This window comes from Camellia sinensis, chromosome 2 (assembly GCF_055761805.1).
Source record: "Camellia sinensis isolate YWXY chromosome 2, ASM5576180v1, whole genome shotgun sequence".
Taxonomy (NCBI): Eukaryota; Viridiplantae; Streptophyta; class Magnoliopsida; order Ericales; family Theaceae; genus Camellia; species Camellia sinensis.
The window spans coordinates 33,601,011-33,627,165 of NC_138962.1; the positions used below are offsets into that span (position 1 = coordinate 33,601,011).

The following is a 26,155-nucleotide window of genomic DNA, read 5'->3' on the forward strand; positions in this document are numbered from 1 at the left end:
ATTGTTGTAGACAATGCATGATGATTAAGTAAACGGAAACTAATCAATGGAATGTGTCATGGAACTTGACAGTTGATAGAATACATTAATTGTATGTATTGTGTGATTGTATATAGAACCAATGTGTTTATATACGTTATGTGTAGAGGAGGAGATATGGGATGTACTCCGCGGTTTAGGGGAAGATAGGGGATGTACCTCTAAACCGGATAGGTATTGGGAGGAGATAGGGGATGAACTCCGTAGACAGAGCTCATATGCTTGTCTAGAGAAGTGAAGATAGAGCTCATATGCTTATCTTTGTGAAGTGTGGATACAGCTTGTATGCTTATCTGTGGATATTATTGATATACATATCTGTTGTGAAGTGTGGATACAGCTTGTATGCTTATCTGTGGATATTGTTGATATACATATCTGTTGAGAATGTGAGATATAGTTTTTATACATATCTGTGGAAATGATAATAGAGCTAGCATGCTTATCTATTGAAAAGGGAAAATGAAAAGTAATTGGGACTTGTAAGTCGTTGACATAAATATGTAATTTATGTGATTGTATCAGTGTTGACCAACTATCAATTGCTAATGTTTTAGCCATTGTCCATGGTTGGTTTAGTGTATTTCTACTGGGCTGTGGCTCACCCTATATGGGAATATCATTTTCAGGTACAGGAAGCATGCCACCTCCAAGGACATAGCTGGGAGGCTAGTGGCGGGCATAGTTTTGTCGTTTTACTTTTGTTGTATTACATGTAATTTCAAGCCAAGGGCTTAATGTGTAAACGAGTTAGAACTCTTTGTTGTATCCAAGTGTTAACTTGGAAAGCTGTAAGCCCGTAGGGCATTTTGTTATGAGGTTAACATGTAATACTTATGTAATGGAACTCTAATGAATGAAAGAATGTGGTTAGTTTATATGTAAATGTATGTCTTATTAGATGGGTTTATTGTTGTTATTTTGAGGGCGTTACAGGGCTACTTCCTCATCCCAGAAAATTTTCCATGCTCAATGACATTGGCCTTCACTGAGGAGGTACTCCCTCCTTTCTTTCTATTATCCTCCTCATTACGGAGTCGGATAATCAGGTCTTCTTTGTAGAATTTATACAAAGTTTTAAACAAATCCTTGTGTCACAATGATTATGAAACTCTCAAAATCATATCACAGTAAATACATTCCTAGAATGTCATCAACCGAATTAGGCACCTAAATATATTTGGTCCAACCTATCACTCTGAAGCCAATAGTCTTACTATTAGGAAACACAAATCCAGTGTTCAATAATCTACTATTCGGAACTTCATAACATGGCCAGTAGTCTTATCACTAGAAATCACTAATTTCTCAACATGTGGTCAGTAGACTTTTTACTAGTAGGAATCACAATGTCTTAACCTGTGATCAGTAGTCACTTTACTACTAGGAATCACAACGTCCTGACATAGGGTCAATAGACTCTTTTCATTACTAGGAATCATCATGTCTTGACATATGACCAGTAGCCTCTCCACTAGTAGGAATCATGATGTCTTGACATGTGATCAGTAATCTGTTCACTACTAGGAACCACAATCTCATAACTGTGTAGCCAGTAGTCTAACACCTCCTAGGAACCACCAGTTTTCTATCTCTGTGATCAGTGATCTTGTACTCACTAGGAACCACAAATTTAAGAATATATTTGGAATTTAAAAAACCAAAAAATATTCACCCACTATAACAGGTTGTCTCATCTTTGCTTTCAAGCAAAGTCACATAGCAATCACAAGGATACCAAACTAATTGCCTCTGATCAAATCAGAGAAATTTTTAATGCAATCTTATGATTTCCTTTAATCATACTTGATCTCTCAAGATCTTTCTTTAAGAATCTCGCGAGGCTAAGGTTGTCAGGTGGAACAACATTTCTGTTTATCACCTTTTGAAGCCATTTCTGAAACATCACAACAGAATTTCACTTCTGTGATTCCAGAAAATAAACTTAACTCTTAGAAAATCCCTTAGATGGAAATTTAATTCAAAACTAGTCTCACCATTTAACCTAGAATCGAACATGGTCAGGAATGTTCCCAAGAAGACTGGAGGGGTCACATCGGTCCCACTTAAAACCCAGTTAACCTTTTGACAAAACATTCAGGAGCATGTTGACTCATAGTCCATAGGAAACAATTTAAAAATTAAGATTTCCAGAAGATAAAACAAGTTATAACAAACCGATTCCCAAGCAAATAAAATTTGCTACCAGAATTACACCACTCATAAAAGTTAACCGGTACTCCCGGAACTAAGCCCATTATTTCTGAATAAAATCAAAAATATTTTAGCTAATGCTAAAATTTGGTTTCCTTTCTCAAAACCAAAACACTTTGGACATAATTAGATTATAACCAAAGACTTTCTCCAAATTTGGTTTTCCAACACTTTGGGAATAAAATGATTAAACCCAAAGACTTCCTCAAACTCCAAAGGTTTGAAACCAAATCCAACTTAGTTGTCATTTCTAAACAAATAAGAACTACTCTTTAGCCAAAGCTAAAACTTTGGTTTCTATCACAGAAAACCAAACCAAGTTCCAAACTTACAAACAATTTAAAAAATTGCTATAACAATTACACGCATATAAAATGCTTCTAACAAAACAAGAAAATAAAATCTGCTACCACAAATTGATAAACAAACCAACTACATCTCAAGCAAAAAACATGCTTCAAACATTTAAATAAAATAGCCAATCCATAAGGATTCTATTTAGTCCAAAAGCTTTTCCACACTTATTCCTATTCAACACAAATGTTAGTAGTCCAAACATTTTTGTTTTTACATCCCAAATACTATTCATTTGGTTTTATATTTGTTTTTCGCATTGGTATCCCTACAAAGAAAGTTAGTAGCAAACCACAACAAAATACAAACAAATAATCTAAAAAAAAAAAATTAATTATAATAAATAATTGAAACCATCTAGCCAACTATTAATTATATAAGTAACCAACTAATATAAGGTACCAAAACAAAATACAATTTGTAACTTCAAAATTAAATTACAACTTTAAAATAAAGTTCAATACTCATGAGTCATGAATGAAATTAATTCATAATAAACATTTAAACTAATAACTCCAAATAGATAAGTCAAATTCAAAGTTAATGCACCTATTTAAATAATTCAGATTAATGCACCTAATTAAATAATTCAGATTAATGCACCCGAATAAATAATTTAGATTAATGTACCCAATTAGATAATTTAGATTAATGCACCCAATTAAATAATTCATATTAATGCACACAATTAGATAATTTAGATTAATCATGTACACAATTCATAAAACTCTATAACTCCAAATATATTAAATTATGTAATCTAGCCTAGAAAATAATAAGCATATAACAAATTGAGACTAGAATAGAATTAGCATGTCAAAATTACAACATCCATAAATTATATTTTATAACCTTAAAATTCATGCAAATCATGATAGGGAAATGATGAACCATACGCATAAAACAAGATCATACTAATACAATTAAGTATGCAAATTATAATAGAGCATTCTAATTAAGCTAAGCAATTAGAGAGTACCATTGCATAATTTACAATTATTGAAATAATGAGCAATTCCGCAACAATTCCTAGTAACATTATACAAAGCTAACCTAATAGTCTGTATAAATCTATTCGATCAATTTCATAGAAAAGATATATAAAATCTGTTTTAAGCTTGTTGTTCAAAATTGTGAAATTAAATAAATAGATTTATGAAGAAAACAAATTATATACCAAGAATATATGCTGATAATTACAATTAAATTTCAACAGAAATACACAAAACAATAAAAGGGTAAAGAGACGAAACCGAAGTTTGCACGGAAGCAGTTTTCTTAAAACAGATTTCACCACCTCACGGGTCGAGTGCTTGAGGAAACCCGGCGCCTGTCTCCCAGGATACGACGATCAAAACCAGCTACGGCAGAAGCACTTTCTGTCTAGCTTAGCGAACAAGAACAGTGGCAATATTCTCTTAATGTAGGAACTTTCTGGCAAACTGACTTGTAAAATGGAAGCAAAAAATTTCTATATTGAAACTTGACAGGAGGGTCTCAATTTATACATGTATAGGAGAGAGAGGAAAAGCCTCCAACCTTTAAGGCTAGTCATTAAAACACCAAGCATCCATAGCCCCTTTCCACAAAAAGAAAAGTATGGATGCCCAAAGGATTCACACCCTTTAGCCAAGAAAAAAGATTTAAATACTCTTTAAAATCCTATTCATGAATCTAACATCATGAAGCAATTTCTTGGCAATTTCTTATTCAAAACCCAATGGTTTTTGGCTCACTTGGACCCAACACAAAAAATGGTTAGAACCCACTTTAATATTTAATTAAAGTCCCCAAAAATCATTTTTTCCAACAGTTTTCTGAACAAATAATAAATGTTCGGTTACCGGTTCCTAAACAAATAAACAATGTTCAGACCTGTGTTCCCGAATTTCGATCATATGTTCAGAAGTTCAATCCTGAAAAATGACAAACATATTTTATTATTTTTGTCATTTTTTTCAAAAACTCACCCTTACAAGGCCAATCTTTTATCAATTAAAAATAATATCAAAGCTATGAACCTTCTTTAAGTTTTTATTGTTGTACTCCTCTCGTTTTATGGAGTTATGGTTGCTAAAAAAACTTTCACTGATTATTATTGCCGAAAAAGTGTAGGTAATCAAACAGATGCCACCGTTATCGCCAGAATATTGCTGTCAAAGGGTTTTCAAGGTTTTGAGGGTGAGTAAGTTTTGAAGGTGAAATTTGAAGAAGATGGATGGATGGTGATGGAGGTGAGTGCTCTCATAAATCATAATTCATGATGTAGTGGGTGTGCAAGTTTAATTGTGAGATGCAATATTCCAAAATTAATGATGTCCTTTGTAGTAATTTTATTTGATGTTATTATTATAATAAAAAAAATTAAAAATTGAGAGATCCAAAATAATTTATGTAGTGCTAATAGCAGCACTCAAAACAAATTGTTAAATAATCTCATATTATTGCATAGTGTTCTTAGTTAATGAAAAATTACAATATACACTGAGTGAATCATTTCTTATTTTCAAACTACTACTTAACAATAGTGAGTCATCATATGCTTATTAAAAAATTTACTGCATTTTGCAAGGCAACAGAGTACTCTGAAAAAATCCAAACAAATTGTTTTAGTTCTGAAATTTGCATTAGATTAACTTGAACTAATTTGAAAATTGATCATATGAATCTAAACAAAAGTGAAGTAAACTAGAGTTTGATTTATTTATTTATTTTTATTATAATTTATTTCACGAGTTGATTGTCCAAACTCAACATACATACCTTCTCCAAAAAAAAAAAAAAAAAAAAAACAAACAAACAAACAAACAACATACATATCATTCCACTTCTTGACTTATTTTGTGTTGCTTGTACTCATCACTAGTTATATGAATGGAACCCTGTATGGACATTGAATCGTGATACGGATGGATATCAAATTTGTGTGGGAAAATATAAAGTAAATACGTTTTTTTTTTTTTTTTTTTTTAACTTTCTATTTTTTTCTTTAAACACAGCACAAGAATAACAACATTGGTAAACTTTGTAAAAAGGAAGATTATCTTAGTGGATCCTTTTCTTTTCACACAGGCCAACCTTCACATCACAAAGAGGCATTTTGAATTTTCTATTGAAATAACCCCCAAAAAATATGAAAATCTAAACAATGATGGAATAATATCAATAGTCATTCTAAATCCATTCCAATGTTTGTTACATTGCTTATGACCAGCTCTAGTTGCACCACTAATCCAGTAAAACTGGCACAATCTTAAGAGGAACAATATATTGGATGTTAATTAAACCTTTTGTATAGTAGTACTATAGTGGCCCCGTTTAGTAGAGTTGTAAAAAAGTGATTATAACTTAGTTTAACAGCTTATAGCTTATAGCTGTGAACATAAGCTAATTTTTTACTTATAAATTAAGCTTCTCCTCCCCTACTCAAAGAATAAATTAATTTTTGACTTACAAAAAACTATAAGCTGTACTGTTAACCTGAACCAAACACATCAAAATAGCTTAAATTAAGCTGAAAATAAGCCCTACCAAACAGGCCCAGTGAACATTACATGCACCAAAGAGCTATGGCCTTTCAGGATGTTCCTCCACTGAATGCCTCATAGGACTTTTGCAGTTCCCTGCAGCAACAACAATCAAATGAAAGGGAAATAATGAAACACATTCTCCACATATTAGCATACTAATTCTAATAGTAACAAAAACCAAGACAGACACCCAAATGGTGAATTTACGTCAAATTCATCACTCCTGTGGGGAAGCCAAAGTTCATTCACCTCCGATGAGAGAGAGAGAGAGAGAGAGAGAGAGACCTAAAATATAAACACTCAGAAGAATGATTTCATTTGATAAGGATGCATCTGGTCGGTGAGCCCTCGGCGCCAAGCAACCTTAGAGGTAAGCAATGGACGGAATATATTCCCACTTGGATATCATCAAGTTTCAGGCATTCCACAATAATGATATCCTGAAGCATTTTAATGGTGTCAATATTGATACTATCTCTTCTCTAATAAAATCAAAATAACAAATTCTCTTAAATCCAAGCAACAATAAACCAAAAATTGTACATGATAGAACATAGATAACAACATATATCAGAAACTTGATTTGAAATTGCGTCACCTGTTGGTTAATCAATGAAAATATATATATATATATATATATCTCCACAAGATACCATTTCATTATGTGAGCACAAAGAAAGAAGAAAAAAAACAAGTTAAATTACACTAAATTAATTATCAGCTCTCATAATCTGACCTCATAACATTGATCTAGAGCATAGTGTCACGGACTTAGACTTCGCAAGCCTACCGTACGGCCTTAGATGCCTCTCAACCCTCTTGGTTGCACCTAAGTCAGCCTTACCCACTCAACCACACTAACACACACAGTTTAGGTGGAAGAATGCCACTCAACCACACTAACACACACAGTTTAGGTGGAAGAATGCCTTCACTATACAAGTTAACTTTTACAAGTATAGTCGTGTACAAAGCTTACAAGGCTCTCACACTCACACTCACAAGTGCTTCACTCTTAGAGCTCTCTTGGATCTCCAGGTCTCTAGGTGCCTAGCAAATGAGATCCCTCACCCTTATATAGCCATACCCCTCCTCAATGGATGGCTAGTATTACTTTGATCCAAGGGCTACAAACTCTCATCTAGAACATTCCATAGAACTATCTAGGACAACTACCCTATCTACTACAATCTAAAACTCTCTTACACTAGTGTAGTGCATGGTAGGCTTCTCCAGGATAATCTAGGATGTTCCAGACCCATCCAGACTCTTCTGGACACTCCAAGGTTCTTCCACATTCCGGAATCTTCCAGGCCACTCCGGACCCTTCTACCACATTCTAGAGTCTTCCAGCATACTCTAGGTTGGTCTCCCTCATTCCGGAACCTTCCAGCGCCTTCAGCATATTGCCCACGCTACTCCTTGTGTCACATAAATTGTCGGGGCGTGACAATAGGAACATCAACAGAGACCCTCACTACAAGAAAAAACACTTTTCGTGACCAACATTTTGGTCGCGAAAAGTACCATATTTGGTCGCTAAAACCTTTTCGCGACCAAAATATGTTGGTCGCGAGTTGGTCGCTAAAGCCTCGTCACAGATAGTTTTCTGCGACTAAAAAAGCCTTTGTCGCTAAAAGTGACCATTCGCGACCAACTTTTTTGGTCGTGGAAAGTCCAATTCATATTAGCCAAAAGTAAACTTTTAGCGACCAAAGATAAATTAGTCACCAAAAGTCAGCACCTTGACCCAAAAAAAACAATTCTTTTGTGCTCCCTGGGACTTGAACTCCTGACCAAGGAGTCACCATGCACCCAATCCACTCTGCCACTCTGCCAATAACATATTTCTTGTTCATATTTGGCAAAAAAAATATATAACCCATAAAAATTGGGTTATATATTATTTTATAAAACTTTTAATGCCTAAATAGAAAAATAGCATGTAATTACTGTAATATCATTTTTTTTTAAATTTATCCCGCCATAACTTTCCGCGACCAACCCTTTTTTTTGGTCGTCAAAGGGTAATCTTCCGCGACAAAAAAAGCCTCTGGTCACCAATAGTATACTTTCCGCGACCAACTTTTTTTTTTAGTCGCCAAAAGGTGATTTTTCGCGACCAAAAAAGCCTTTGGTCGCCAATAGCATACTTTCCGCGACCAACTTTTTTTTTTGGTCGCCAAAGGGTAATCTTCCGCGACCAAAAAAGCCTTTGGTCGCCAATAGTATACTTTCCGCGACCAACTTTTTTTTTGGTCACCAAAGGGTATACTTTCCGTGACCAACTTTTTTTTTGGTCGCCAAAAGGTGATCTTCCGCGACCAAAAAAGCCTTTGGTCGCCAATAGTATACTTTCCGCGACCAATTTTTTTTTTTTGGTCGCCAAAAGGTGATTTTCTGCAACCAAAAAATTGTAGTCGCCAAAAGTTAAATTTTAGTCGCAGAAAGTGGACTATTTGCGACCAAAAAAAATAGGTGGTCGCCAAAAGTGTTTTTTCTTGTAGTGCCTACTGGGGTATTGAAATAGCAACTGTTCCTTTGTTTTAGCACTATTGGAGTCAGAATGGACATTTACTGAAAGTGAAACACAAACTTCAACACAATGGAAATAGATTTCCTTACCCTGCCTTCTAGGAAATCAAGATGAGGAGAAAGCAAATCAGTATAGGCAGCAACAGTTAAGTAATCAACCCCTGTAATTACGAACAAACAGATGGGTCAGTGAGACCATTATTTTGGCTAGTTTACAGCAAAGAAATGTAGAAATTCTCAATCAATATGGGTGTCCACTAAAATTATCTCACCATGTGAAATTCTAAGCCATTTGATGATGTCGCGCGTGAATTCGGATGCCATTCAATTAATACATAGCAAGTCAATGTAGAAACACATCTTTTTTTTCTCTTTTCTTTTTTCTTTTTTCTTTTCTTGGATAGGTAAAAGAAATAGGTCTCAAACTTGAGTCTCTTTATTGGGAAATGTGGCCTAAGCCGTCGAGGTGTCCCTACACACCATCTTTTAATGGGGATCATTTGGGAAAATGTCATCTAAAGAATGATGTTTAAAATCTAGTAGTTTTTCATTTCAAGGAAACCTAAAATGACCATGTAACAAGAAATATGCTGGAAATCTTTTTCTTTTTCCTTCCTTCTTTTTTTTTGGCTCCCTACAAAGTGATGGATGTCTACATTAAAATGCAACATATATTCTCAATGAGACCATTCAAATTCCAGGAAATGCCGAACAGGTCCTAGTTGGGCTCAATGTTACAACATTCTAAGACATTATTGATAACAATTTCACTTCTGGATGAACTTAAAGAATTTAGATTTTGTTGAATTAGAAATATGCCAATTAATGGGTTAGCACCCAACTCAACTGCTAAAACAATCTATTTTTAAACTAAACAACGGAGAACACGACAATCTTGAGTAATCAAACAAATAAATTGGCCTTTAGATTGTAATTTTGCAAACTTCTCTCATTATGGTTTTCTACAAATAGGTCACACATGTTGAACATACAAGTCAATCAGAATAAAAACTTGTCGTGCTTCTATTTCTCAACTGCAGAAAGTTATTCCTGGTGCAACTCGATCAAAAAAAATCAAACAATTTGAGCATGCATCACATGTGACATATAAATGCAAGTCTCTAATAGAGATTGAACTACAAATTACACATACCATATCCATTATAGTTATGGACAGAATTATTACAGCCAGTATGCAGCATATTCAAGATACTCAACAAGTAATTTAGGCAAGAATCCGAGTGTCCTTGCCACGTAATTCTCAACCAACAACTAGACTGGCTGCATAAATGTGTTTAGCTATACTAGTGGGTGTCCTTACCAACAAGTTTGATGTCAGTGTTCTCCACCAACCACTGTGCCCCATCTTTTGTGAATCCCACATAGCTTGTGTCAAACTCCTTTTTCCACATAAGTCGTCTGTAAGTAATACATAATTTAGCTCATTAGTGCAGCAAAACTTCTGCCCTTGAATTGGAGTATACAAAAAGGGTGACCAAACATTGAAGTAGTAACAAATAAGGTGGTCAACAATTCTGCAGAGCAGAAAGTACAGTACAGGAAACAACCATCTGTTTAACATCACATATTTTATGCAGACTTTCTTTTTTAACTTCTTTTGATTTTTTTTATTGTCACATATTTTACGCAGACTTTCTTTTTTAACTTCTTTTGATTTTTTTTTATTGTCAGTTGTTAGCTGTTAAATTAGCACCCTGGGTGAGTTGAACCCCCAACCTCACCCTTGCAAGCACCTAAGAGTTGCACCCATGTCACTAGGCCAGAAGGCCATCAGCGCTTGATTTTGACTATTAATACTGATGTATACCTTATTATTTAACCAGGATTCTAGGAATAAAAACATCACCCAACAGGCTGTGGCATACCTCATGAACCATATATTCCCTTTGGGATTCTTAAATTTGAGCCTAAAAAGGCTATCTCTACCAATATCTCCTATAATTTCATAGAGTTCAATAAGTTTTTCTGGGTGTCTACTATGTCCATATACACTTGAATTGGAGCAGACTAGCACTAGTAAGACTGTTGAAAGCAGCAACACATCTGTAGCCACACAGGCTCAGCTGAAACAAACTTTTAGAATGTCACTAGCATTAGGCTTTCAACCAAATATGGAACTTCAATAAAGACTATTGTCCATGCGACTCGCCTTATTTTTCTATATTAAATTCTTACATGAATTGTAATAAAGCATTCTCAGTTAACCTCATATAGTCAAAAATGATAACATGGACCAATTGAATTCATTTCCACAGCAACTTTCAGTGGTATTATATGTCCAACTGAAACAATTTCGTTCCAAATCAACATAGTTGACAAGTAGTAAATACCCCAGAACTCAAGACTTCCTTGAAGAGCATAACCGAAACATGGTCCACACATACGATCATTCTGCAAAACTAAATGTCATGTATTTACCTGTCAGTGTTTAATGTTCTGAAAAGCACACGACGTACTCCCATGGGAATATGTAAGGATTTCATAACTTCAGCTGTGAGAGAGAGAGAGAGAGAGAGAGAGAGAGAGAGAGAGAGAGAGTCATAATTTAATCACGCAATTTTAGAAAAACATGGAGAACATTAAATACATAATAGCTACTCTATAAAGTAAACCTGGACAAGCACTTATCAGAATGCCCCTTATTGTTAAGTGAGTATTTATATGAGATGGTGAGTAAATTTACAATTATATATATAGGCATTATATCATTCAGCAAGCATTTGTTTAAATGAGGGACCTTCTATGTGAAACTTTTTGACTGTTAACTTTCACAATAAATTCCTATCAGTAAAGGGCTATGGCCAAAATCCCCTTTGTATTATTGTTGTCCAACATTATTGCTTTCAATCTCTTTGCTAAGAACCCAAAAATCTTAACAATTAATGTGTATTATTCAAATGATAGAGCAAGCAACAACGAGGTGGAAAAAAGGCATGTTTCCAATCATATGCAAAGAAAAATACTGCAAATGGCTACCAGTTATGCTCTTGTCTCTTAGAAACATCAACAAATTATAGAGAAGGAAACAAGGAAAGTAAAAAAGAAAAAAGAAAAATTGTTTTCAATCAAATGTAAAGCAATGTACTGTAAATGGATACCAGTTATATTCTCGTCCCTTGGAACATCAACTAACAAAGCTGGACCTGTTAAAGCAAACAAATTTAAACATCAAATAACAAATAAATAAGCATACATGTAAGTACTATACTGCAAGAAGAAGAAGAAATATTAGAATAAAAAGTTTGTAAGAACAATTATCTTTTCATGATATTCTTTAACTTCAATTAAAGACCTCCAGAGTTTTCAAAGGGTTGCCAATTATTTACTCTTCCCAGTGGACCTCATAACATAATGTCAAGTGGTGTTACTTGTTAACTGAGTGCAACATAAAGTCACCAACCACAAAGAGATCAAAAACAGGAAAGTTGAGGAAAAGGTAGGACTCAAAATAAAGCTTAAGTTTTCTCCATAAAAAAAGAAATACATAAGACACTACATAACGATTCCTCTCAAAGATTAAAAAGCACCTCTTTGGAAACAACCAACCCTAAGACTCAGTTGTCAGGATCTCATTTAAACATTGTACCCAAAATAGTAAAATCATCCAAAGTATAAAATAATAGGAATGGATTAATTAAAAAATAATAATTTTCTTCACTTTCCTTACCAAACCAAAGCACAATCCTATGTGCATTAATGGATTTCAACCTAACCAAAAAAAAAAATTTGATATCATTCTTTACCTCCCAATGGCACAATTTTCTCAATAAGAAAAGTAATTCCAAAAAATCTCCAACCCATCCTAGTGACTATAATTTACAAGAAAAGCATTCAAAATTTTAGTTCCTCTAGTGCTTTTTCCATGTAATTGCAACTTCAAGGGTCATTCCCATACCCTTAAGGCGAGCATAAAAACTTCCATTGCCACCCCTCCACTAGCATTTTCCATGAAGTCTTACACATTTTTCATACTTTAGTTTCTAGACCCACCTCTCAAATTTCAAGATTTGTTGAGAAAATCAAGTGTTCCAGAAAATGATGAACTTTAGTAAGAGCATATTTAATAGACTCCTATTAGTTGCGGAATCACTAAAAAACAGGCCAAGTTGATTTGATATTCAAAATATACAATGGTCATCTAAGAGTAGTTACTTACTAACATATCCACAGGACCCTGACCATCAACGTCATAAGACTTCTTAAAAACATAAATTCAAAAAACAAATTGCTTTACAAAATTTACATAATAAATTAATCAAGCTAATAAAACAATTGGCCAAACAATGACAAAAGAGCACTGTTGACCAATTTAATACCATTGAGTACTTCACTGGCAAGAATATCCCATCAAACAAATGTCCCAGTGCATCAACACGAATACCATATGAACAGGTCATTTCATGATAGATAAGTTACTATATGAACCATTCTTCATGCTCATAGAAAGTGAGAGAAACTGTCCAAACCCCTCAAAGCCCCCAAAAAATGTTTTAGGACTGAACCTATGCGTAAGCTAAAAAATTCTTCAATTGCCATAAACTTCCCTTCTCAAAGAAACCAATTTCCCACCCATTACACTCCAACACCATACCCAAATGGATAAGCATCATTAGTTAATCTCACAGTGCCAGAGAGAACATGACACTTATCATACTCAAGAACACATGTATAGATGTATGATCACAAGTTACATATCCTCAAGAATAAGGAAGATATCTTGTTTCAAAAAATTATATTAAATTAAAAAAAAAAATGGCCACATTGTGAGAGTATCTTTCACAAGCATCCAAAGATGCTCTGCTTTGGCCTAGAAAATAACATATGACTAAGAAATTCAACTCAATCGTTTCATCAAACATATACACTACTTTTGGTAACTTAGGAGAGAAAAAAAATAAAAATAAAAAAATTGGTAAGATATAAGAGAAAAAGAAAATATTGTGAATTCTTTCCATTTTATTTGGATAGATAAGACAGAATGAAAAAAAAATGATATTGATTTCTCTCTTATCTTTTTTGGTCAAACTACATAAAAGAAAAGAATAGAAATGGTATGATATTTTATTACCAAATTAACCTTTTTATAGGTGTTAATCTTTTTGTTTGTTCTATATCTAAAAGTCGGAGTTTTGGTGTTATAACAAAATAATATTTAGTTGGTTTCATTTCTCTCCAATTCTCTCCACTTTTGGAGAGATTAAAAATAGGGATTATGAGATAAATGTGTTTCTCTCAATTTCTCTCATATTTGGTAATCCAAACAAGGGATTGAAATCAATTTTTCTCCATTTTTTTTCTTTTCTCTCCAACTCACTCAAACCAAACAAAGTGTAGCCATATATCTGTACTTTGGTCCATTATAATTTTAATTGACTCGATTTTAAACTAAATTTATGACCTTAACCCAAATTTACCCAATTAAATACAACTCGCATTTTTTTAAATGAAAAATACGTAATTAAGTGCCATGTTTAGTGTACAAAATTTGAAATTAAGGGTTGATTTGGGATTCTTCTTTTTTTTTTTTTTTTTTTTTTTTAGTCTGGCTAAAAAGTTTAGTTTGGGAAGGATTTTTGACTTTTTAATTTTTTTGACTTTTTTTTATGAGAGAATAGTGCAATGATTATGAATTGAATATGATGTTTTATTTGTTGTGGCTAAAATAATATATTTTGTCTTTGTGGCTAAAATAGCCGCAAACCATCTTCCCAAACGGATCATAAGGATCAAAATTAGGCTAAAATCATGACTACTGTGATCGATGATTACCGTTTGTAAAATAACTGATGTATTATTAATTGATATCTGATTGATGTATTACAAGATTGTTCTATTGTATTGATATTTTTATCTGTATATTACAAGTCCTATATATAGAGAGGTTTTGGGAGTAGTAGGTGTAGAGTGGGTGGTGGTAGTAGGTAAAGTGGAGGTTGTAGGTGGAGTGGGTGAGAAGTAGTGGAGGTGTGTAGTGGTAGGTTTTAGTGGGGTGGATGTAGTGGGTTAGGTTAGTGGGTTAGGTTTAGTGTACATTAACAGCCCCCCTCAAACTCAAGGAGGATAGGAACTAACCAACTTGAGTTTGAAGAGAGTAACAAAACAGAAAAATAAACTGATAAATAAAACAGGATAGGAGACACGGTATGGTCGTGTCAGACCGATGTAGCAGACAGTTTATGGGGTCATGTCGGACCGTTGTAGCAGACACTGTGTGGTCGTGTCAGACCGATGTAGAAGACAGTTTACGGGGTCATGTCGGACCGTTGTAGCAGGACAGTTTACGGGGTCATGTCGGACCGTTGTAGAAGACAGTTTACGGGGTCATGTCGGACCTGATGTAGCAGACACTGTGTGGTCGTGTCAGACCGATGTAGAAGACAGTTTACGGGGTCATGTCGGACCGTTGTAAAAGCTGACAGCTGACCGGGATCAATGTCGGGACAGTTTACGGGGTCATGTCGGACCGGTGTAGAAGACAGTTTATGGGGTCATGTCGGACCGTTGTAGAAGACACTGTGTGGTCGTGTCAGACCGTTGTAGAAGACAGTTTATGGGGTCATGTCAGACCGGTGTAGAAAATTGTGGTGGTGCACCAAGGGGGCGACTTAGGGAGTGCGCCATGAGGTGACTTGAACATGATACTGTGTATAACCCCCCCTCAAACTCAAATAGGTGTGAAGATAGAAACCTATTTGAGGTTGAAAAGGGATTTATAATGCTGACCGGTGGAGAAGACACTGTATGAGTGTGTATATAGGCTGCCCAAAAGATAGACATGGATGTAGATATCGAGCCCTCAAAAGTCGTGCCCTCAAAAGGTGTGCCCGCACCCTCAAAAGGCGTGCCATCAAAAGGCGTGCCCGAATGCATCAAAAGGCGTGCCATGAAAAGGCGTGCCAGTTTGTCGGCGAGAAGAGGCGCGCGATGCGCGTGGCTGTCTCTGTGTCATGGTCGTTATAAACCGAAGCGGAGGAGGCAGAAACTGAGACAGAAAAACTGAGAGAAACCTCTGAAAACTTCTTCATTTTGCTGAGAAAGAGAGGTCGTTTTGCTGAGAGAGATAGGCTGTAACACTCTGTTGCTGTTGCCCAGAAAATGGCTTCGTCGTCCCGTGGACTGCTCACTCTCTTTCCCGATCTCAACGAGTCCACAGGAGAGAGAACTGGTGCGGTGTCCCGTGAACCTCAACCAAACACCACTGGGTTTGCTCCGTTGAACTTTCCGATGCAGTCGGTGGAGCAAAAAATGGCAGTGCAAACGGATGTGGAGGCTAATCAGTATACTTTGAAGGCATGTGTGGAGTCCATGACGGCGGTCACAAACTTGTCGCACCGGCTGCAGAGTAGGACAAATGAGGTGCAGCAATTAAACTCCCAGCTGGCTCTGCTCCAACGCATGTATAAGGATGCGCGAGCAGAGATAAGCGTGCTAAGGGCAGAAAACAAGGAGCTGAAGCGGAAGGCCACCGTGATGTTCCGATTTGGAGGTCCGCCATATGCTGCAGTGGAGGAGCAGGGAGTAGTGATCGTGCCCAGTGGAGTGGGAAACACGGAGGCAACACCGTCAAGGGCCGCTCAGGACGGAGGCAAGAAGAAGAGACCGGCGGCAGAGTAGAGAAGGAAAATCCCGCCTGTGGATGTGGTGGTTTGTTGTTTTGTTTTGTGGTTGGTTGGTTTTTTTTTTTTTTTTTTTTTTTTTTTTTTTTTTGTGTAAAATTGTGAACGGGGTTGATCCCGGAGATGAATAAAATATGGGTGTTGTGCAAATGTGTAAATTGTTTTTTTTTTTTTTTTTTTTTTTTTTTTAATATATATATATTTTATATACTCCTAGTGGGATGAATAGTGGGTTCTCGCGACAGATATTGTGGGTGGTGTGGAGTCTGACAAAAGAAAGAGTGGGAATCATGAGATGGGATTAAAGTGGGCTAGTGGAGATAAATATTAGTAAAAGAAAAAGAAAGAAAAAGAGAGGGTGTAAAGGGAGAGAGAAACCTAGGAATCTAGAGAGAGAAGAGAGCTGGGTTCGGTGGTTGTGTATGCATTTTGTTTAAAAATGAAAAGGTAGAGAATATTAAAGAGAGAGAGAGTTGGTGAGTGGGCTATGCACGGAGAGAACCAAAAAGGAATAATAAAAAAAAAAGGTGGCTTTGGGTAATGGGGTGGACTCTCTCTCTCTCTCTTCCCAATTGTGTTCTATTCTATCTATGAGTAAAGCTGAAAGAAACAGCATGGGGTGGACTCTCTCTCTCTCTCTTCCCAATTGTGTTCTATTCTATCTATGAGTAAAGTTGAAAGAAACAGCACCCACTTCAACAGCTGTACAGATCCAGACGCCGAAGTTGTCTCTCTTTCCCCCAAGACTTTATTGGAATCGGACCGATACGTCTGTGAGATTTGCAATCAAGGATTTCAGAGGGATCAGAATTTGCAGATGCACCGGCGGCGTCATAAGGTGCCTTGGAAGTTGTTGAAGAGGGAGTCGCCGGAGGTGAGGAAGCGGGTTTTCGTGTGCCCAGAGCCAAGCTGCCTCCACCACGACAGCGGCGGCGTGGGATTCAAGCGGCGGCGAAGGAGTCGCCGGGGTTCCAGGGCAGCCCAGGAAAACCCACTGGACGGCGGGAAGGTGAAGGAGTCTCCGGGGCTCCGGATCTGAATTTGCCGGAAATGGAGTTCATCAAATGGAGGTCTGTGGGTAGTGGTTGTCGCCGGATTTGGAGAGCTTCCATCAACATGGAGAGAGAGAGGAATGCGTTGAGTGCAGTAGTGTTTTCCGAGAGGGAGAGAGAGCAGGTTGAGAGAGCTAAACCTCCCACCACAAATGATCAAGGTATGTGTTTGTGATATGTGTTGAAAAAACTCCCGCGGGCAGCGAAGGCAAGGTTGCCGGCCGGCTGCCCGCCGGAAAGAAATGAGGATAGGCTTAAATCTTATAGCTCTGATACCATGTAAAATAACTGATGTATTATTAATTGATATCTGATTGATGTATTACAAGATTGTTCTATTGTATTGATATTTTTATCTGTATATTACAAGTCCTATATATAGAGAGGTTTTGGGAGTAGTAGGTGTAGAGTGGGTGGTGGTAGTAGGTAAAGTGGAGGTTGTAGGTGGAGTGGGTGAGAAGTAGTGGAGGTGTGTAGTGGTAGGTTTTAGTGGGGTGGATGTAGTGGGTTAGGTTAGTGGGTTAGGTTTAGTGTACATTAACAGAGTAGTCCAAGATCAAGAGAATCGGCATCGAAGCCGGCATCGAAGTAACGATCGGAAACGTGACCAGGCGCATCGACGTACGTGCCGGTGTGAATCGGGAGCTTCATTTCAGAGTTATTAGTGTACGAGCCGTTCTTCATGCTCTCCGAAAGCCATAGAAACTGGCCGAGACCATCTTTGGAGCCCCAAGCTGGCATGTCGGGTCTCAACCTGTGGCTGATATCGAAGATTCTTCCGCCATCGTACACTTCTCTTCTCTGAGGTTTCAGGTCCTCGCCGCCGTTGGCGGAGGGGCAAGCGGCGTCAGATGAGGCGAGGGCGACGGTTAGGATTGTGAGAAACTCGGAGCATGTTAGGAGAATCCATGGAGACTTCATTGCCGCGATCAGAGATTTGGACAGAGATTTTGTTTTTCTTTTTTAAGATTTTTTTTAGGGTTTTTTTTTTTATTTACTTAATGAGTGAACTTATTAACTATTACGCCTTATGAAAAAAAAATTATCATAAAAAAATTATTAATCGTAAATTTTAACGATAATTTATAAAAATTATGATAAAAAAATTATTAATTGTTAATTTTTAGTGATATATATAAAAAATTATCACAAAAAAATTATTTTCAATGATAATTTTATTAAGACTTATTTTTAATAAGATTTAATAAAAATTAAATTCAACTATTGAGACATATTGATAATTTAATTATATTTAAAAATATTAAAAATTTCTCATAATTAAAACAAAATATAAATACATAAAATAAAATAAATCCTCATAACTGCTGGGTAATAATTATCCTTGTAATAAAGCTAAAACCTCTCACATACAACCGTTATTTTGACCCCATTTATTAATTAATTTAAAACAAAACGCCCCACGTACAGCCGTTTTTGTTCTTGACCATGACGTTCTGTGACGTGTGAAGGTTGTAAGCACCGACACAGCCAATGTCAAACGTGAACACAACAATGGGTTCGCCTTGGAATTAATAATTTTATAGTCAGTTTTTAATTTTTTTATTAGAAAAAGATGTATAAAAAAATTAAAAATATAAGTTAAGCTTTGTAATGACTCTTTAATTTCGTCTTCTTCTCACATAAGGCCATGATATTCATTTATATTAGGGGTGCAATTTGAGCGGGTTTAATCTAAATAATCTAAACTTAATTTGAATTTTTTAGGACTTAGACAAGATATTTTTAAATTTGGTACGCGTTTGGGTAAAGACATCAAACAACCAAGTAACCCGAAACCCGAATTATACATATATAGATATATAAAAATATTAATTATATATAAAAATTATTATCTATTACATGATATTAAAGTAAGTTAGATTATTAAATCATATTGAACTTATATTATATATACAAATAACATAAAATCTTGTTCTTTTTTTTTCACTCATAAATTGTAAAAACTACTATAACGACATCTCTCTTACATTATATAAATTATTTATTTTGATGGTATTAATGATTTTCCATATATATAAAAAAAATATAAATAGAGTCAAATTTTGATAATTTAATAATGTAGCTAAAAAACAAAATACAATTTAGGCAACTTGGGCAATTTGGATTTAACTTGGGTTGGGCTTGGGCAGACAATCTCGGGTTACAATTCGGGCTTTGGTGGGCTTGGGCAGATCTCAGTACAATTTGGGCTAGGCTTGGACAACCTCTCTACCCGCCCAAACTTGCTCGAGTTGCATCCCTAATTTATATATATCAAAATATTTATATATATATATACAAAAATCACGAAATTATCATTGATTGAACATAAGTGTCATAATATTTTGAACCCGTATAAATAATTTTTCTTTTTTATTTTTTATTTTTAAGAAACTTTTCAAATTTAAAAAATAGCTTATGTAGAATTCTTTTTTGCACTGAATCGATTGGAAAAAAAAGTTTCTATTTTGGCCTCTTTTGGTAATTAGATTAAAAGTCAATTTATTAATTTTTTAATTTTTTTAAATCACATTACTTCTCTGTTTTTTTTTGTGCATGTTTTCTTTAAAAAAAATCAATAAAAATTAAGAAGTCAATTTTTAATTTACTTCCCGAAATACGCTATGATGACTAGAAAAATCACCTCCTTTTTTTTTATGATTCATAGAACAATCACCTTTTAACATATCTTACATATCATTTTAATGTAGTTTTAGGACACATTTTGTCATATTTTAATTTGGTATTTATAAGAAATTATTCAGTTTATTAGATACCTGATGTGCACATTCAATTGTCTAATGTCATAACTATTTTTTTCTTAATTTTTTTCTTATGTTATATATATAATAATTGTGTGTTCTCTTGTTATAAGGTGAATAACAAGAGAGATATCAGTTGGTGAATTGGGAGAAATTAGGAGCAGCTTGCCTCCGGTCCTTAATCGGACTGGACGGTTCTGTTCGGCCTGTGGGGGTCTACTACGGGTTCCATTTTGATAATTCAAACCGTTCAATATGTAGAACTCGTCGAGTACTATATACTTGAAAAAAATCACGTTGATCGGATATCGATAGCTACCTCATCTTATCAGTTTTTTTGTCAATCGTTAATTTGTTCACCGTCTATTTTTTTATGCAAAATTGATTTAATCACATAACTATCAATATTCAATCAACATGATTTTTTATAAATATATAATACTCAACAAGTTCTACACATTAACAGTTTGGATTATTAAAACGGGACCCGTGATGAGCTCCCACAGACCGAACAACACCGTCTAATCTGATTAAGGACCGGAGGCAAGCTGTTCAAATTATTATGGGTTGTTTGAGTAATTTTAAGTGATGTTTCAAATTAATAATTATTAGTCTAAGTAATTAAACTCATTTTACTTTGGTAATGCTAGGATACCAATTTTTTTACTAAACAAATGATCAAATATCTCACATAAGTGTGAAGTCTGCAATTTTTTGAACCCCACACCTATATGAGACATTTAGGGTTGGTTTGGCAACGGCTCATTGGGCTTTTTTGGCTCAATGAGCCATAAAAGACAGAATAGGCTCATGAACCACAACAGACAAAACATCCCATCTAACCCCATAATCATTACACTCTTCTCTCACAAAAAAATCAAAAAAGCCAAAAAGTCAAAAGCCCTTCCCAAACTAAGTTTTTGAGCCCAGGCTCATATAGTCAAAAAAGCCAAAAAGCCAACCCACTTCCCAAACGGAGGCTTAGCCATTTGTTTGGTAAAAAATTTGAGACCTATAGCATTTTTTTTTTACTTTTGTAAAGTTTTATGTGACAATTTATAAGGCGTCAATTAATTAATAAATTAATAATAAAAATATTATTCTAATAACACTGAATGATTTCTTATGAATTAAGCGAAGCATTCTTAAGAGCATTTCCAACGGTTCACCTAATTTTTCACCAAATCTGAGTAAAAAAATGACCATTTTTTCAATCTGATTCAGAATGCTCAAATGGTTGATTTTCATCAAATCTGCTCCAGGGACAACCGGTTGGTCGACCGGTAAGGCAAAAACTTTTTTTTGGAATTGTTTGAATCTACCTATTTGAACTGTTTGAACCTTTTAGTGGTCAACCGGCCGGTTGACCGGTAAGGCAAATATATATATATATATATATTTTTTTTTTTTTTTTTGAATTGTTTGAACCAACCTATTTGAACTGTTTGAACCTTTTAGTGGTCGACCGGTTGGTTAACCGGCCGGGAAACCGGCTGGTTGACCGGTTCCTCTCCTCCAACGGTCACAAACAGTAATTTGCTGAAATCTGTATCCTGTTCTCAATTTGATGATTTTTTTTGTTCAATTCTCAATTTGATACCAGTTTGGTGAAATCGTTGGAGCTTCAAAAAGTGTCTTTTCACCAAATTTCAAATTTGATGCCAGGTTTGGTGAACCGTTGGAGATGGTCTAAACACCTAAAAATTATTCCTCGCGGGTGGCAATACGACAACTGCATCGTAAGTCCACCAAAATAGTTGTGATACATTTGTGGTGTTGCTATTTATTTATTTATTTTTGATAACTCAGGGTGTTCGGGTCAGTTTACGCGCACCTCGATTAATTCTTGGGGGACCAATCCCACCGTCTACTAGCGGAGGGTCCATTTAAAGCCAGAGTAAATCTCTGTATGGATTGACCCAACACAAGAATTGATAGCACGTAAGATGTTTTGAATGTGGCGTTGCTACTTAAAGACAATAAATACTTATATGTATTGGTGATTAGCAAATAAGATTTGTTTTAACAACTCGGATAAAAGTAATTTTTTGATTTTCTTGAGTTACATTATTTTTTTTATAATTTTTTTCAAAAAAAGTCAAAAAAATAAAAATAAAAATTTAACGTACTTTCCAAAATAAGTTTAGATTAATTGATTAATCAATTGGACTAGCTCACTCATGCACTCGTTTGAGAAATTAAAGATCAATCTGTATTGAAAAATTCTACTATACATAACTCTTGAAAAGAGTGTATCACATATATTTTTAGTTATGTTAATTTTTTTTAGTTATGATAAATTTTATTCTTTACATATGATAATATTTTAGTTATAACTCATTAAATCTTTAATTATAACTCATGTAATATTTAATTATAATTTTTTTTTAATAATTATAAGTCAAAAAATATAAATTTATAAAAAAATTTTAATTATAAAATGCATATAACATACATCTTTTAGTCTTTTCCTGATATATAACACGCATGGAAAAATATATAAACTTTTGAAAAATAATTTATAAAAAAAAAAATATTCAAAATTTGATTCTAGAATATCCATCCACAAAACATATCACATCGATAAGCCTCCATTTATAAAATAATACTTTACGCAACACTTTATAAAATTTATTTTAGACAACACTTTATAAAATTTATCACCCAAGATTACCACAACACTTTACATAAAAATTATTAATAAAACTTATTAATTGTACAACACTAATAAAAAAATTTCCATTTTCTTCCACTAATATCTACGCAAGCAAAAACCCAACATTTATTGTGTATATTATATTATTATATATTACTACAAACATGGAAAATATAAAAGGGTAATGGTAGGGACACTAAATTTTCTACCAAACAAATGACCAAATGTCTCACATGGGTGTGGGGTCCGCAATTTTGTGGGCCCCACACCCATGTGAGACATTTGGTCATTTATTTGGTAAAAAATTTGGGACCTCTAGCATTTTCCAATATAAAAATAAAAATTAAAACATTGACCGTAACTAAGACATTGGTTTTCCACCATAGACTCGCCGGCAAATCGACGTTGGTTTCTGCGATTTCGAACAAAGCTGCGAAGCAATCGGACAACTCTGCAGACAGTTGTCCCCCAAGCTGCCGGAAAGTGACGTCACGCCGGAGAAGAACCCCTTCGGCGGCGTCCCATTCAAGAAGTTCCCATCAAGAAACAGCCTCTTCAGCGACTGTTTCTTGCTGAATTCCCACGGGATTGGTCCACGTAACCGATTGTATCGCATCGAGAGAGACGATAACAGAGGATAAGCGGAGAAATTCGTGGATAAATAGCTTCCTATCGCGTTGAAACTCAGATCAACGGCGATGAGATCGGTGTTGGGGTTTATGGGTTTCCAGATCTCGACAAGTGTCAAGTTGTTGTTGGCCAAATCGACTTGTTGCAGAGAAGGTAGGAGGAAGAACCAGCTTTGTAGTGTTCCGGAAATGGAGTTTTCGCTGAGTTCGACGACCTCGAGCTGAGTCAACCCGTCGAAAGAAAATTTATTGAGAGACCCAGATAGAGAATTGGCCTTTAAAGCTAGTTCTAGCAAGTTCAATGGAAGTTTGGGGATTGAACCAGTGATTTTGTTGTAGCTAATGTCGAGTCTTCTCAAACTGGTGAGTGAATTCAGGGTGTTTGGCAACGACCCAGAAAGCGAATTACGAGAGAAATCAAGAGATTGAAGGGATTTGAGATTGGAAATGGAGGGTGGTACAGAACCAGAGAAGGAATTGGATCGGAGTGTGAAGATTTGGAGGTTGGGGAGAGAGGAGAGAGAAGAGGGGATTGGGCCGAAGAAGTTGTTGTCAGAGAGGTCGAGGATGGTGAGTTGGGTGAGCTTGGAGATGAGGGGAGAGAGAGTGCCGGAGTAGGCGGCGGGGTCGAGGGTGAGTTGGGTGATTCTGGCGGCGGCGGCGGAGGTGGTGGAGCAGGTGAGGCCGCAGGTGAAGTGGGTGATGTGAGGAGAGGAGCAAGGGTCGGAGGTGAAGTTCCAGGAGGCTAAGCAGGAGTAGAAGGGAATTGAGGTGGGTTTGATTGAGGATTTGAAGGCTTGGAGGGCTGAGATGTCTGAGGGGAGAGTTGAAGATTGGACTAAGATGAGAGAGGAGAGAGAAAGATGGAGGAAGAGGAGGAGGAGGAAGAAAAGGTTAGGCATGGCGGGAAGAGAAGTTTGGGATCAGTGATGTTGGAGAGAGAGAGAGATGCTTAATTTTGAAGCATGTTAAGTGTGAAAGGGTTGGACGCCACTTAGTCTCGTTTTAGAACAATTTATTTTAATAGTTTTTTAATTTTTTGATTAAAATATAAGGTAAAAAAATTAATATATTTAGGATAGTTTTTAAGTTTTTATGAAAAAATGTACAAAAAAATAGAGAGAAAATAAAATTTTTGACTTTTTGATATAAAATTGTTGACTTTTTAATTTTTTTAGTAACTTTTTAACTTTTAGACTAAAACAATCACTTGCCAAATGAGGCCTAAGTTTTGGGAAAGAGTTAATTTAAACTCCAAATTTTTGTACGTGGATAGCATACCTATCATGAGGTAACCTTTACTATTGTGATTAACTTTGATAGTATTTGAAGAATGATAATTGACATGTATATTTGTGATTAGTGAAAGGTAATATCATGTAGTATCTCATTGATATACAAAAATTTCTCCTTTATTTGGCATTAATTATGATAATCAATTTTTTTATGTTAAAACTTTTTTAATTTGAATTTTTTTAGCCTTGTTTAGTTTTTTTTTTTTTTGAATTTTACAAGAAAAAAGTGTAATGATTATGATTTGGATGTGACATTTTATCTTATTAACTTATATAGTCTATTTTGTCTTTTTGTGTTTTTTTAGTCCCAAAATGTTTACCAAATGAGGACTGTATCAGGATCCTCTAGGGTGTGTTTGGTAACGTTTACGTTTTCAATTTATATTTACAAAAATTTTATAAACTGACTTTTGTTTATTTTTAGAAAAACATAAACTACAAACGCGTTTGATAATTAACAAAATGTTTTAAAAAATTTAAAAATATAAAAAGAGTGAGAAATAGCAAATGGTGGTAAGTGGCGGCAGAAGACGGTGGTTGAAAGTGGTGACGGTGGGTGGTGGTGGGTGGGTAGTGGTGGTGGTGGTGGTGGTGGTGGTGGGTGACGGTGGCTGGTGGTGGGTGGTAGCGAGTGAGTGGTGGTGGTGGTGGTGGCGAGTGGTAGGTGGTGGTGGCAGGTGGATGGTAGACGACGGGTGGTAATGGTGGGTGACGGTGGCGGGTGGTCGGTGGTAACGAGTGGGTGGTGGTGGTGGTGGTGGCAGGTGGGTGGCGGATGGTGGGTGGTGGTGGTGGGTGGGTGAGTAGGTGGGTGACGGTAGCAGGTGGTAGGTAATAGCAAATGGGCGGTGGTGGTGATGGTAGTGGTGGTGGTGGGTGGTGGGTGGTGGTGGTGGGTGGGTGGTGGATGATTGTTGTGGTGGTGGTGAGTGGTGGGTGGTGGTGGCAGTAGCGGGTGGGTGGCAGGTGACTGGTGGTGGCAGGTGGTGGATGGTGGTGGCAGGTGGTGACAAGTAGGTGGCTGGTGGTGGTGGTAAGTAGGTGGTGAGTGGTGGTGGCGGGCGGTGGATGGTAGTGACGGGTGGTGGTGGCGGGCGGTGGTGGGTGGTGGATGGCAGGTGGGTGATGAGTGGGGGTGGTGGTGGTGGTGGTGGTGGCGGCGGTGGCGAGGGGTGGGTGGTGGTGGCGAGTGGCTGGTGGCTGGTGGTTGGTGGTGGCTGGTGGCAGATGGTGGTGGGAGGTAGGTGGTGGTGGCGAAAGACGATGGTGGAAAATGGTGGCGGGTGGTGGCTAGTGTTGGGTGGTAAAAAAAAAAAAACTCAAAACGGAAATACTTTTTTTGTGTTTTCATTTTTTGACCAAATTTATAAACTGAGACAACTGATTTATAAATCAAAAATTTTACCAAACAAGTTTTTATTTGAGTTTTTAAAATTTTTGTAAATATAAACA

The 26,155-nt window shown here is 36.0% G+C and overlaps 2 protein-coding genes across 2 annotated transcripts; both read right to left on the minus strand.

Moving 5' to 3' along the window:
- Positions 1–5,756: 5,756 nt before the first annotated feature.
- LOC114257725 (cyclase-like protein 2) lies at positions 5,757–18,351 on the minus strand. Its single transcript, XM_082905839.1, has 8 exons — positions 17,904–18,351; positions 16,026–16,028; positions 11,792–11,836; positions 11,112–11,184; positions 9,994–10,091; positions 8,763–8,833; positions 6,423–6,577; positions 5,757–6,230 (listed from the first exon to the last, which is right to left on the minus strand). Exons 1-7 carry the CDS (start codon positions 18,280–18,282, stop codon positions 6,452–6,454), a joined length of 795 nt encoding a protein of 264 aa, XP_082761965.1. The 5' UTR covers positions 18,283–18,351; the 3' UTR covers positions 5,757–6,230; positions 6,423–6,451.
- Positions 18,352–22,793: 4,442 nt separating this feature from the next.
- On the minus strand, positions 22,794–24,389 carry LOC145807497 (Leucine-rich repeat (LRR) family protein). The gene has a single exon (XM_082905834.1). The coding sequence runs from the start codon at positions 24,308–24,310 to the stop codon at positions 23,141–23,143; it is 1,170 nt and encodes a 389-aa protein (XP_082761960.1). The 5' UTR covers positions 24,311–24,389; the 3' UTR covers positions 22,794–23,140.
- Between the last annotated feature and the right edge of the window lie 1,766 nt (positions 24,390–26,155).

Excerpts from the sequence above, each read along its gene's own strand:
- LOC145807497 (XM_082905834.1), bottom strand. The coding sequence starts at position 24,310 with ATGCCTAACCTTTTCTTCCTCCTCCTCCTCTTCCTCCATCTTTCTCTC.
- LOC114257725 (XM_082905839.1), bottom strand. The coding sequence starts at position 18,282 with ATGAAGTCTCCATGGATTCTCCTAACATGCTCCGAGTTTCTCACAATC. Across the intron at positions 11,185-11,791 it reads AAGGGACGAGAATATAACTG|CTGAAGTTATGAAATCCTTA; the intron begins GTATCCATTTAC and ends TCTCTCTCACAG. Across the intron at positions 10,092-11,111 it reads AGAACATTAAACACTGACAG|ACGACTTATGTGGAAAAAGG; the intron begins GTAAATACATGA and ends TATTACTTACAG.